General features: G+C 41.1%; 1 protein-coding gene across 1 annotated transcript in view; it reads right to left on the bottom strand.

The window, feature by feature from the left end:
- frmpd4 (FERM and PDZ domain containing 4) overlaps positions 1 to 14,260 on the bottom strand; it is a 336,831-nt gene that overhangs the window by 73,976 nt on the left and 248,595 nt on the right. Inside the window, exons 5-6 of the mRNA XM_059968060.1 lie at positions 8,349 to 8,453; positions 4,556 to 4,663 (exon numbers count right to left, since the gene is read on the bottom strand). Coding sequence (XP_059824043.1) covers positions 4,556 to 4,663; positions 8,349 to 8,453 — 213 coding nt within the window. The remainder of the gene's footprint in view (positions 1 to 4,555; positions 4,664 to 8,348; positions 8,454 to 14,260) is intronic.

Genomic DNA, 14,260 nt, shown 5'->3' on the forward strand with positions numbered 1-14,260 from the left:
ACTCTTGGAGTCCTGGTAGCATTCCTTCAACTCTACTCTGCTCTTCTCTGGAGGCCTTAATAAGTCAGGTAGTGAGAGGGAGAAACGTAACATCATAAATGGCTGTGATGATCCAGTCCCTGACGAGCAGAAAACCTCTTTTAAACACTTTGAAAGGGAGAAGAATACTATACCTGTGGGAATCCCAGCAGCATCTGAAAATCATGTGATATAATTTGCAGGGGCTGACATCAGAACTTTCTTTAAGAGGGCAAACTCTTGCAAAGTGTTAGGGCCTGATGGTATACCTGCAGGGCACTGGAAACCTGTGCCAACCAACTGGTTGCCATGTTCAAGGACAACTTGCTCACTGCAGTTACCCAATGTTGCAGTCAGAGTTTCCTACCTGCTTCAAAAAGCGATCAGTCAATCATACCAGTGCCCAGGAAGAGCAGGGTGAGCTGCCTCAATGACTATCACCCAGTGGCACTCACATCTACTGTGATGAAATGCTTTTAAAGGTTGGTCATGACTAGAATTATCTCCTGCCTGAGCAAGGACCTGGCCTACCAACACACCAGATCTACAATGGATGCAGTCTCACTCAGCCTTGGAGCACTTGGACAATATAATACCTAAGTCAGGTTGCTGTTTACCGAATACAGCTCATTGTTAGCATCATCATCCCCATAATCAACAAGCTTCAAAACCTGGGCTTCTGCACCTCTATCTGCAAATGGATCCTTGATTTCCTCATCAGGAAACCACAGTCAGTTTGGATCAGAGATAACATCTCTTCGCTGACAGTTGTCACTAGCACTCTCTCTAAAGAGTACTCTCTCTACACTCACACCTGTGTGGCTAGGTACATCTCAAACACCATCTATAAATTTGTCAGTGACAGAAATATTGTTAGAAGAATATCAGATGGTGATAAGGAGGCATACAGGAGCGAGATGAATCAGCAGATTGATTGGTGTCTCAACAACATGGCGCTCAATGTCAGTATGACCAAAGAATTGATTGTGGACTTCAGGAAGGGGAATTTGGGAGAACACACACCAGCCCAAATTGGGATTGGGGGGGGGGTGGTCAGCAGAGGAAAGGTGGAAAGAGTGTGCAGCAGCTTCAAGTTCCTGGGTATCAACATCTTTGAAGATCTATCCTGGGCCAAACACATTGATACAGTCCTGAAGAAGGCATGCCAGTGGCTACATTTCAATACGAGTTTGATGAGATTTGGTATGTCACCAAAGACATTAATAAATTTCTACAGATGTAGTGTGGAGAGCTTACTGACTGATTGCATTGCCATTTGGTCTGGAGGCATCAATGCTTAAGCTCATAGAAAGCTGCAGAGCATTGCAAATGTAGCCAGCTCCATCTACGGGAATGAGTTTCCACACTATCATGGACATCGTCAAAGGAGATGCCTCAAGTATGTGGTATCCATCATGAAGGACCCCCACCATCAATCTTTTCTCATGACTATCATTTAGGAGGAGGTCCAGGAACCTGAAGATGCACACTCAACATTTTAGGAATGGCTTCTTCCCCTCCACCATCAGATTTCTGAATGGTCTATGAACCCAGGAACACTACCTCATTTTTGGTCTCTGTCTTTTTTTGCACTATTTATTTATATTTTTATATAGTCTTACTGTAATTTATAATAATATTGCATTGTAGTGAAGCCACAAAACACCAATTTCATACATATATCAGTGATAATAAACCTGACTCTGATTCTGAATTTTCCTCTCAGGCAGCATCTAGAGTTCTCCAGACTCATGGGGAAGTGGTATTCGGATACAACGCAGGGAAGTGGTACTCAGATACAAAGGAGGGAAGTGAGATTCAGGACTGTACAACCTCACATGCAAAGGTCAACATTTATATCACTCAAACAACTGCACCATGAGTCTTACTCTGTTATTCCTAACATTCTTCAATCTCCATCACAGAAGAAAATTGTGGTCAGTCAGAGACAAATATTTAGGAATAAGTATTTTTGATTGTTGCGTCATCATATGTTTAGTGTCAAACAAATCTTGTATGACCATTTTTGCAACTGTTGAGGGGTGAAGCATGGAGGAACAATTGGTGAAACTTTTGAAATGCCTGTTTTGCTGCTGCTGCTACCGTGCGATCGAAAAATCTCCGGAAGGAAGGCCCGAATCCTCGGCTTTGCCTGTTGCTTGGCGGCCGGGGACGGGGTCAAAGCACTCCGCAGAGATGGTGCTCGGTGTCGGAGGGCTAGTCGGAGGCTCGAAGTTTTTGGACGGACTCAGAGTTGGCTGTGGTCGGAAGCTCTCAAAGTGCTGTATCGGCAAGGTTGCGGCGCTGGAGGTTCATGGCAGGAAGAGTTTTTCTTCCTTCTACAGTCTGCGTGAGATGATGGGCTGTCGAGGACTTTGAGACTTTTTACCGTGCCATGGACTGCTCTTTATCAAATTATGGTATTGCTTTGCACTGTTGGAACTATATGTTATAATTATGTAGTTTTTGTCAGTTAGTCTTTTATCAATTATGGTATTGTCTGCACTGTTGTAACTAAATGTTATAATTATGTGATTTTTGTCAGTCTTTTATCAATTATGGTATTGTCTGCACTGTTGCAACTAAATGTTAACTATAACTATGTGGTTTTGTGTAGGTTTTTGGTTTGTTGGGTGGTAGTGCTGGTCTCTTGACTTGGTGTGTCTGGGTAGTCTTGTTTTGTCTGATGGGTTTGGAGTTCCTTTCTGGGGAACGTGCTAAGACGGTAGCGCAATATCGATACGCAGCAGCCTCTCCGGACTCTGGATTGGGGATTACCAAACATTATGTGGTTTTTCTTGTGTGGTCTGTTTTGTCGTGAGCTTTTTTGTGATATCATTCCGGAGAATGTTGTCTCATTTTTTAACTGCATTGCATTTGTGGTTTCTAAATGACAATAAACTGAATCTGAATCTGAAGTTAAATTCATTCCACTTGAATTGAATTGACTTTATTTCTTGCATTCTTCAGATACACGAGGAGTAAAAATCTTTACGTTACATCTCTATCTAAATGTGCAATGTGCAAGCATATTAATGTATAATAAATAGAACGGTCAATGTAATATAGAGTACACTCAAATCAGCCTGAGCTCATCAGTCGATGGCCTGGTGGAAGAAACTGTCCCGGAGCCTGTTGATACTGGCTTTTATGCTGCAGTACCATTTCCCGGATGCTAGCAGCTGGAATAGATTGTGGTTGGGATGGCTTGGGTTCCCTATGGTCCTATGGGCCTTTTTCACATTCCTGTCCTTGTAAATGTCCTGAATCATGGGAAGTTCACAACTACAGATGCGCTGGGCTGTCCGCACCACTCTCTGCAGAGTCCTGCGATGAGGGAGGTACAGTTCCCAAACCAGCCAGTGATGATTGTGCCCCTGTAGAAAGTTCTTCGGATCTGGGGGCCCATACTAAACTTCCTCAGCTGTCTGAGGCTGGAGTTTATATTCAAAATAACTAATAAAGTAGAATAATAAGATCTGTTATTCAAAGATTTCCACTGGAAGTGTTGGGATAAGTAATGCATCCTTCACCTGCGGCTCCATCAGGACACTCGCACTTCCGAGTCAGAAGACTTTGGGTTCAACCCTCATTTCAGAAACTCTACCATGAACACCTAAAGGTCAGTGCAGTGCCGAGAGAACAATACGCTGTTGGGTGCCTTGGGATTCTGAATACTAATGATCAGATTTATTTCACGTGTACATTGAAACATCAAAACATAGAGTGAGATGTATCAACAACCAGCACAGTCCAAGGATTGTGCTGGGGGCAGCCTGCAAGTGTCCCACGCTTCTGGCTCCAACACAGCATGCCCACAACTCCTGGAATGTTGTTAGAAACTGGAGCACCCAGAGAAAATATACATCATCACAAGGAAAACATACAAATTCCTTACCAACAGTGATCAGAATTGAACCCCAACTGGTGACTGCTGGCACTGTAAAGTGTATGAACCATTATGCTACCATGCCACCCCTAAGATATGAACATGGAGACCTGTTAAACTCAGTCCCTCTATAATGTCTCAAGTTTTTAAAAAAAAAAGCATGGCACCGCTCACACCACTTGTCTTGCCAGTGACACATTGCTATTTCTGTGATGTTGTTGTTTGCAAAGTGACCGCCATGCTTGCAACCTAGAACTGATTGAAGCTATGGAGTAATACTTACTCCATATGTAGCTGATGTCCCTTTAAGAATGCAGACAATAGAAAAGAGCACACTCTTGAACTCTTACAGTCAGAACTAACTGAATTAACTTTGTTGGCCTCAGACTCAGCACAAAGGTATAAGCCACTTGAGGGATATTCAAATGTTTATGTGGATAAAGTTCATTTAAGAACTGCAGTGTAGAACAGCGCAAGAAAATAATTTTGTAAAAAATGTATTAAAATGTACTAAAACACAGGACATACTGTATGAAAAAAAACAAGCATTAACTGTAAATATACAGAATCAGTCAACTCCCATAGTTGCATCACTCCTGGACAGCAAAAACCTGACTGAACACGTTGTTTAGTTGGTCAAATACCCACCTTCATTGTTGTGCTATTGTCAAATCGAAATGATTTAGTTTGCCCATTCTCAAGATAAACTTTCAGAACATTCGGCATGAATAGGAGGGAATTATCTTTGACAGTCTCCTGTGAATAAAAAAGGCAGACATATTACAGTGTAACCTTTTCAAAGCTGCAGTGGCATTTCTGCAGCATACATGATTATATTCCCTCCTCATTAAATTCAGAGACCACATTGAGCTGTCAAACACTTCTAACACTAGACTACTTCGAGCTTGGAATATTCTTTCATCATAAATTTACATGAAATAATTTATGCAAGATATATTCAAGGGTTATCTTCAAGAAATCCTGTTATTTGAAAAACAGAAAATCTGATCTCTTTATTCAAAGTAAAATAAGAACATTGGGCACTGCCTGGTTTCCTTCCCACTTTAATATTTTCTCCATCTTTCTCTGCATCATGGCTTGGTTTTTCATTCTTTCAGGCTTATTTTCCCACTTGTGTCTTTCCTCTCTCAGTGGATTGTCATTTCTGCGATCTAACTCTTACTGTGACCGATACTTTCCCTTCTCACCTCATTTGTTTTCAGCTGTGTCTTTATGCAGCCTTTACAAATGTTCCATTCATGACAAGTGATGTTTTACCAACTTAATAGATCAGGCATGGGGTAATGTGAGAAGGAAAATGTCCCTGGCTGCTACTGAACCAACGAGATTATGGCATGGCATTCGAAGGTTAATTCAGAGAGCAGGCAAGGTGCATAATCCTATAATTAAGTGTTCAAGAAGACAATGTTTGTAGCATACCTTAGATTAGAAAGGGAGTTTTAAAAAAAGCCTTTCCTAAAACCTGAAATTGGGCTGAGAGGAAGCAAGAGGACTTATAGTCAGGGGAACAGATAGGCAACTCTGTTGACGTGTAAAGGAAACACGGATGGTAGTTTGCCTCCCAGGTCCCAGGGTCTGTGATATATCTGAACGCATTCACAATATTCTGAAAAGGGAGAGTGAGCAGCCAGAAGTTATGTACATATTATTGCCAATGGCAACAGTAGAAAAAGGTCCTGAAAACAAATTACAGAGAGTTAGGAAAGAAGCTGAGAAGCAGGACCTCATGGGTAGTAATCTTGGAATTGCTGCCTGTGTCTTGCAACAGTGAGGATAGGAATAGAATGAGTTGGTGGATAAATGTATCGCTGAAGAATTAGAGGAGGGGGCAGGAATTTAGATTTCTGGATCATTGAGACCTCTTCTGGGGCAGGTGTGTGTGGCCTGTACAAAAGGAACGAGTTGCCCTTGAGTCCAAGGGGGCACCAATATCCTTGTGGGCAGGTTTGCTAGAGCTGTTGGGATGGTTTAAACTAATATGGCAGGGGGATGGGAACCAGTATGATAGAGCTGAGGATGAGCCGGCAGGCTTACAAGTAGATGATGTAATATGTAATATGAATGCAAAGAAAAACAAGCCAATGACTGGGTATAACTACAGGCAGACCAAAGAGTTAAGTTGTATCACAGAGGCAAGATTTAAAAGAGTGAAGAATGCAGGACTGGAGATGCTGTATTTAAGTGTACGTAGCATTCGGAATAAGGTGTAAGAACTCGTGGTGCAATTAGAGATTGATCGGTTTGACGTAATGGGTATCACTGAGTCGTGGGTGAAAGAAGGCCATAGATGGGACCTTAACATCAAAGGATGTAGTTTGTATCAGAAGGATGGGCAGGAAGGCATAGGCGGTGGTGTGGCTCTGTTGGTAAGAAATGGAATTACATCTTTAGAAGACGTGACATAGGGTCAGAGAATGTCAACTCTTTGTAGGCAAAGTTAAAAAACTATAAGGATAAAAAAACCATTATGGGAATCACACACAGGCCTCCAAATAGCAGCCAGGATATGGGATTGAGATTACAAAGGGAGCTGGAAAAGGCATGTAATAAGGATAATATCACAATTGTAATGGGGGACTTCAATATGCAAAATTGGGAAGATCAGGTTGGTGTCAGATTGTAAGAGAGGGAACTTGCTGAATGCTTATGAGATGGCATTTTATAGCAGCTTGTGCTTGAGCCTTCTCGGGGAAAAGGCTATCTTAGATTGGGTGTTGTGTAATAACCCAGATCTTATTAGGGAGCTTAATGTAAATGATGCCTTAGGAGGCAGTGATCATAATATGATTGAATTCATACTGCATTTTGAGAGGGAGAAGCATAAGCCAGATGTATCAGTATTGCAATGGAACAAAGAGAATTACAGAGGTATGAGAGAGGAATTTGCCCAGGTGGATTGGAGAAGGGTACTGGTGGGGATGACAGCAGAGCAGAGATGGCTGAAGTTTGTGGAATAGTTCACAAAGTGCAGAGAAGTTCTCAAATGGCTGGGCTAGGTAATTGTGGCTGACAAGGGAAATTAAGGACTGCATAATAGCCAAGGAAAGGGCATATAAGGTAGCAAAAGTGAGTAGAAAGTTGGATGATTGGGAAGCTTTTAAAATCCAACAAAAAGCAACTAAAAAGGCCATAAGCATGGTAAAGATGAAATTTGAGGGCAGACTAGCTGATAATATAATAAAGGTTTTAATAAAAGTTTTTTCAGTTATATAAAGAATAAAAGGAAGGTAAGAGTTGATATTGAACTACTGGAAAATGATGCTGATGAGGTTGTAATGGGGCAAAGAAAAAGCAGATAAACTTAATATGTATTTTTCTTGAGCAAACACGAGGAAATCTGCAGATAATGGAAATTCAAACAACACACACAAAATGCTGGTAGAACACAGCAGGCCAGGCAGCATCTATAAGGAGAAGCACTGTTGATGTTTCGGGCTGAGACCCTTTGGCAGGACTAAGCCCGAAACATCGACAGTGCTCTTCCTTATAGATGCTGCCTGGCCTGCTACAGCCCACCAGCATTCTGTGTGTGTTGTATGTATTTTTCTTCAGTCTTTACTGTGGAAGCAACTAGCTGTATGCCAGAGGTCCGTGAGTGTCAGGAAATAGCAGTGAGTGTCATTGCTATTACAAAGGAAGGAAGTGTTAGGCAAACTCAAAGGTCTTAAGGTGGATAAGTCACCTGGACCAGATGGACTACATCCCAGAGTCCTAAGAGAGGTTGCTGAAGAGATAATGGATGCATTGGTCACGATCTTTCAAGAATCACTTGATTCTGGCATGGTTGTGGAGGACTGGAAAATTGCAAATGTCACTCCACTCATTAAAAAGGGAAGAGGGCAAAATAGAGAATATTATAGGGCAGTTAGTGGTTGGGAAAGCATTGGAGTCCATTTTTAAGGATGAGGTTTTGGAGTACTTGGAGACTAATGATAAAATAAGTCAAAGTCAGCATGGCTTCTGTAGGAGGAAATCTTGCCTGACAAATCTGTTAGAACTCTTCAAGGAAGTAACAAGCAGCGTAGACAAAGGAGAGGCAGTGGATGCCATTTTCTTGGATTTTCAGAAGGCATCTGATAAGGTGCCACACATGAGGCTGCTTAACAAGATAAATTCCTATGGTGTTACAGGATATATGCTGACGTGGATAGAAGAATGGCCTGTGTGGAATATGAATATCTGCATGTATCAGTTGCGCTAAATGATTCGCCAAGTTAGTGTTGTGTTTCCCTATGCAATAAAAAGCTCTGTATTTTGAAAGAAGTAACCAATTCTTTCTAAACCTGTTGCCTCAGTGACAGCCTGTGCTGGAATGAGATTCAAATTGACTACACAGCATTCTGTGCCATAAAGCGGTCACCTAGAGGCTGATGTCAATGCTCTGCTGTCCATGCAAGGTAGCGCATCTGTCAACACTTACCGGGACCTGACCATTGATGATGACTTCCTCAGAGAAGCGTACTTTCACAGGATTAGATCTCAACCTTGCCTTCTTGGCAGCACTCATGAAAGCTGACTTGGGAGACTGAAACATGGGATGAGATTCAGGTATTATTAATGGTACCATTAGCTGGCTCAAGTAGTCAAAATGATATTGACAAACCCTCTAAAGGGTTACCAAAGAGATTTTAACTCGACATGAATTTTAACATGAAATGTAGCAAGTTGTTCTTAACTGTTTTTATAGAGGAACTACTAAGTACACAATGCTTTCTATATCCTGCATTATTAGAGAGAGCATCATAAATTTTAACTTTCTTTGTGGTTCAGACCTTTTAATTGGCTAATAGGTTGGTCAAGTGATTTGAAGCAAGGCCTCTGCACTGAGGCAGACAGAAGCAATTTCTACAATGCAGTGAAATGATCAAGATCAGGAGATCAATGAGCTGTGAATAAAATTCCTTTTATCAGTTCCCAATCATACAAATGTTTTGGGACAGAGAAGCGTATTTAACTGAACAAATTTCATGCTAACAATCTCATCGTCACTGTGCAATTTACTGGCTTAATCCACAGACTTGTTCTATGGTGACAATTATGAGTATGCTCTGGAAGGATATTCTAAAATCTGCTATAGAAATGAAATAACCTACACATTTCTTATATTTGAAGATGGTGTTTAATTTATGTTTTCAAAACTTACACCTATCCCTTAACAATTCCTACCAATACTCAACAATTAGCCCATGACTTGCTAAATTCTTCTTTTAGCATTCTTCTAATTTTTAGCTTTTCTCAAAAAGATGTTTCACAATGTTTTCATGCTCGTGAGCTCATTATCTTCACAATATTTACCAATGGAAATTTCATTCATGTGACATTATTTTAGATACACAATCAGCATCAAGCAGATGTAACTGCAATCTGACACGATTTGTGCTTGACAATTTCATCCAAAATAACAAAAGTATCGGAATAATCAGATCCAAATTAATGCATGAAACATACTGTATATCAGTAATCAAGAACTTTGAATAGATAATGAATGCATTATTTCCACAATGAAATTTTATCATAAGAACAACACAATGGAATCTGCTTCAGAATGTTTGAAAGTGAATGTGATTATAAAGTAAGAATGATTTAGCATATCCTCAAAAAGCTCTTTATCCAATGTCTTCATTAAGAATGACTTTCAACACAATTGTCTGTCTTTTCCCCATTTCAATAAAGTTTGTTGATTAAAATAATCTGGGCTGTAAGCAGGGTGCAGAGGAGATAAAGGAGAACGGCAGATGGAAGGCGACATTGTTGGTGTGGCATTAAAGAAACAACAGTGGAGTCTTGTTGTAATGTTGGGAGATTAAAAGGTGCCGATGTTTAAAAGGACCTGTGTGTTCTCATTCACAGGTCACTGAAAGATGATCTGGAATCGAGAGGGTAAGTGTTACGTTGTCTTCCTGACAAATGGGTACAAGAGTAAAGAGTACTGAAATTATATAGTATCCAGGTGAGACCAGGATCTCTGTGTACCGGTTTGGTCTCCTTACCAGAGGAACCACATACTCATAGCAGAGGGAGGGCAATGGAACCTCACCAAGGTGCATTTGTGATCATGGAACACAGAACAGTACAGCACAGGAACTGGATTATCAGTCCACAAAGTCTGTGTTGACCATGATACCAGTTTAAACTAATCCCATCTGCCTCCACATGGTCTCAGTCCTTCCATTCTCTGTCTGGTCTAAATGCCTCGTAAATATTGTTATTGTATCCACTTTCACCACTTCCCCAGGCAGTGCAGCTAAAGGCCCCTACCATTCTTTGTGTAAAAGAGGTGCCTCAGAGATTGCCTTTAAATTCCACTCCTTTCTCCTTAAAGCAATGCCCTCTAGTATTTGATATTTCTACCCTGGGGAGGGGGGAACCAACTATCTTCTCTATCTCATAATTTTAAATACTTGTATCAGGTCACCCATCAGCCTCTGATATTCCAGGGAAAACAATCCAAGTTTATCCAGCCGCTCCTTAATACTTTCTATACTTTCTAATCCAGGCTCTATCCTGATGACCCTTTTCTACAGGCTCCCCAAAGCTTCCACGTCTTTCCTCTAATGTGTCAACCAGAACTGCACACAATATTTCAAATGTCCCTCACCAAAGCTGCAACATAACCTCTCTCTGTTTATACTCATTGCCCGAACTGATGAATGCAAGTATGAGGCATGTCTTCACTACACCCTATCTACCTGTGTTGCCTCTTTCAGGAAGCTCTACCCTTCGGGCAACTGGTTTATTTTTCTATGTGATTAGGCACATTCAGCTTTTATTTTGAAATGAGCAGTTTCATATCTGTATTAGGTCACTTCCTGTGCAGTCAGGAAGTAGTAAGTAGGAAAGCACACTGGCTGGCATATTGGTCTGTAACACTTAGGAGGCAGTGATCATAATATGATTGAATTCATTCTGCAATTTGAGAGGGAGAACCAGAACTCACAAATCTCAGTATCACAATGGAATAAAGGGAATTACAGAGGCATGAGAGAGGAGCTTGCCCAGGTGGATTGGAGGGAATACTGGTGGGGATGGTGGCAGAGTAGAGGTGGTTGAAGATTCTGAGAATAGTTCACAAAGCACCAGATAGATAGGTCCCAGAGGAAGAAGTTCTCAAATGGCAGGGGTAGGCAACCATGGCTGACAAAGGAAGTTAAAGACTGCATAAAAGCCAATGAAAGGGTACATAAGGTAGCAAAAGTGAGTGGGACATTGGATAATTGGGAAGCTTTTAAAATCCAACAAAAGGCAACTAGAAAAGCTATAAGAAGGGAAAAGATGAAATATGAGTGCCGACTAGATGATAATTTAAAGCAGGATACCAGAATTTTTTTTTTAGTTATATAAAGAGTAAAAGGGAGGTGAGAGTTGATATTGGACTACTGGAAAAGGATGCTGGTGAGGTAATAATGGGGGAGAAGGAAATGTCAGATGAACTTAATGGGTACTTTGCATCAGTCTTCACTGTGGAGGATATTACTAATGTGCCCGAGGTCTCTGAGTGTCAGGGAGCTAGAGTGAGTCCCATTGTTATTACAAAGGAAAAAGAGTTAGGAAAACTGAAAGTCCTTAAGGTGGATAAGTCACCTGGGCCAAATGGTCTACATCCCCAGATTCCTGAGAGAAGTTGCTGAAGAGATAAATGAAGCATTGGGCATGATCTTTCAAGAAACAGTTGATTCTGGTAGTGTCCAGGAGGACTGGAAGATAGCAAATGTCACTCCACTCTTTAAGAAGGGATGAACACAAAAGAGAGGAAATTATAGGCCAGTTAGCCTAACCTCAGTGGTTGGGAAAGTGTTGGAGTCTATTATTAAGAATAAGGTTTCAAGGTACTTGGACAACAGTAAGATAAGTCAAAGTCAGAAGGGTAATCTTGCCTGACAAATCTGTTAGATTTCTTTGAGGAAGTAACAAGCAGGACGGACAAAGGAGAGGCAGTGGATGCCATTTACTTGGATTTTCAAAAGGCATTTGATAAGGTGCCACACACAAGGCTGCTTAACAAGATAAAATCCTATGGTGTTACAGGAAAGATACTGGCATGGATAGCGGATTGGCTGGCAGGCAGGAGGCAGTGAGTGTAATTAAAAGGGGCCATTTCTGGTTGGTTACCGGTGACTAGTGGTGTTCCTCAGGGGTCAGTATTGGGACCACTCCTTTTCACATTCTTTGTCAATAATATAGATAATGGAACTGATGGCTTTGTGGCAAAGTTTGCAGATGATACAAAGATAGGTGGAGGGGTTGGTAGTGCTGAGGAAGCAATGCATTTTCAGCAGGACTTAGACAAATTGGAAGAATGGGCAAAAAGTGGCAGATGGAATACAGTGCTGGGAATTACTTGATAATGCATTTTGGTAAAAGGAACAATAGTGCAGACTGTTATCTAAATGAGGAGAAGGTTCCTCCACCTCTGTATCACCTCTGTCCTTGTCCAAGCCTCCCAGAAGGTTAATTTACAGTTTGAGACTGTAGTAAAGAATCCAAATTCAATTATGGCATTTATTTAAAAGGGAATAGAATATAAAAGCAAGGAGAAAATACTGAGCCTTTATAAGATACTAGTCAGGCCACACTTGGAATATTGTCACCAGTTTTGGGCCCCAAATCTCAGTAAAGATGTGCTGTTATTGGAGAGAGTCCAGAGGAGGTTCATGGGAATGATTCTGGGAATGAAGGGGTTAACATATGTGAAATGTTTGGCAGCTTTGGGCCTGTACACATTGGAATTTAGAAGAATACGTAGGGATCTCATTGAAACCTACTGAATGTTGAAAGGACCAGATAGGATGAATGTGGAAAGGATGTTTCCTATGGTGGGGATATCCAGAACTAGAGCCAGAGCCTCAAAATTGAGGGACAACACTTTAGAATAGAGATAAGGAGGAATGTCTTTTAGCCAGAAAGTAGTAAATCTGTGGAATTGTCTGCCACAGACTGCGGTGGAGGCCAGGTCTGTGGGTATATTTAAAGTGGAAGTTGATCATTTCCTGATCGGTCTTGGAATCAAAGGATATGGTGGGAAGGCAGGTGTATGGGGCTGAGTTGGATCCAGAATCAGCCATGATGGTGCGGCAGAGCAGACTCAATGGGCTGAGTGGCCTAATTCTTGTCCTTTGTCTTATGGTCTTATGGTCAGCAGTTTATATTAGGAGTTTAATAAGTTTCTATCTAAAGCCACCTTGTTGTTTCCCCAAAAGCTGATGTTACGTTGTATAGAAGTTAATCTAAAGGTATCAATAAGATTTTGTTGGAATAGAATGTTAGCTTGCAGTTATTGCTCATTAACCTAGATGCTAATAGTTTACACATAAGATTTACCTGTACTATTTTCTAGTTGGAATCATATAATATTTATGTGCAGGAAAGTTAACTAAGTTCTTACTCATCTGTGTATATTTATTTAGTGAATGGAACAATGTGGTAATTGCACTGAATTGTGTTATTTTTCAGTTTCACTCCTTATTCACTATGTGATGTCATTGATTTTGCAATAAAACCAAGGAGCTAGGAATCTACACCCTGTGACAGAGAGTACACCGACTCTTCCAAATCTAGCCTTTTGTGAATCCACATTTTCCCTCACTCCGTCAGGGTGGCATGGTAGCCTAGTGGTTCGCAAAGTGGCTTTACAGCGCCAGCGATCACTGATTGGGGTTTGGTTTCCACCGCTGTCTGTAAGGAGTTTCTAGGCTCTCCCCATGAGCAGGTGGACTTTGTCTGGGTGCTGTGGCTTCCTCCCACATTCCAAAGATGTGCAGTTAAGGATAGTGAGTTGTGAGTATGCTATGTTGGTACCAGAAGTGTGGCAACAGTTAGCACAATCCTCACGCTGTGTTGGTTGTTGATGCAAAGTGACACATTTCCACATTTCACGGTATATGCTGATGTTCCGATGTAATGTATTTGTGACAAGTAAAGCTATTCTTCTCTTTGATGGCCATCATTTCAGCTCTGGGATTCACTGTGTTAAACACTTGACAATGTTTTTCTACACTTCCTTATCTCGCACTTTCACTCTATTTTGCCTGAGGAAGCTCTCACACAGCATTCTGAGATATTTTTCACTCTAAGACCACAAGACGTAAGAGCAGAATTAGGCAATTTGGCACGTTGACTCTGCTCCACTACTCCACCCTGGCTGATCCATTTTCCTTCTCAACACCATTCTCCTGTCTTTCTCCCAATCTTTGACTCCCTTACTAATCAAGAACCTATCAACCTCCACTTTAAATAGATCAAATGACTTAGCCTCCAATCAATTCCACAGAGTCAACATTTTATTGCGAAATAAATTCCTCCTCATTTCTGTTCTAAAGGAACATCCATCTATTC

Source organism: Hypanus sabinus, chromosome 4 (genome assembly GCF_030144855.1).
Source record: "Hypanus sabinus isolate sHypSab1 chromosome 4, sHypSab1.hap1, whole genome shotgun sequence".
NCBI classification, from domain to species: domain Eukaryota; kingdom Metazoa; phylum Chordata; class Chondrichthyes; order Myliobatiformes; family Dasyatidae; genus Hypanus; species Hypanus sabinus.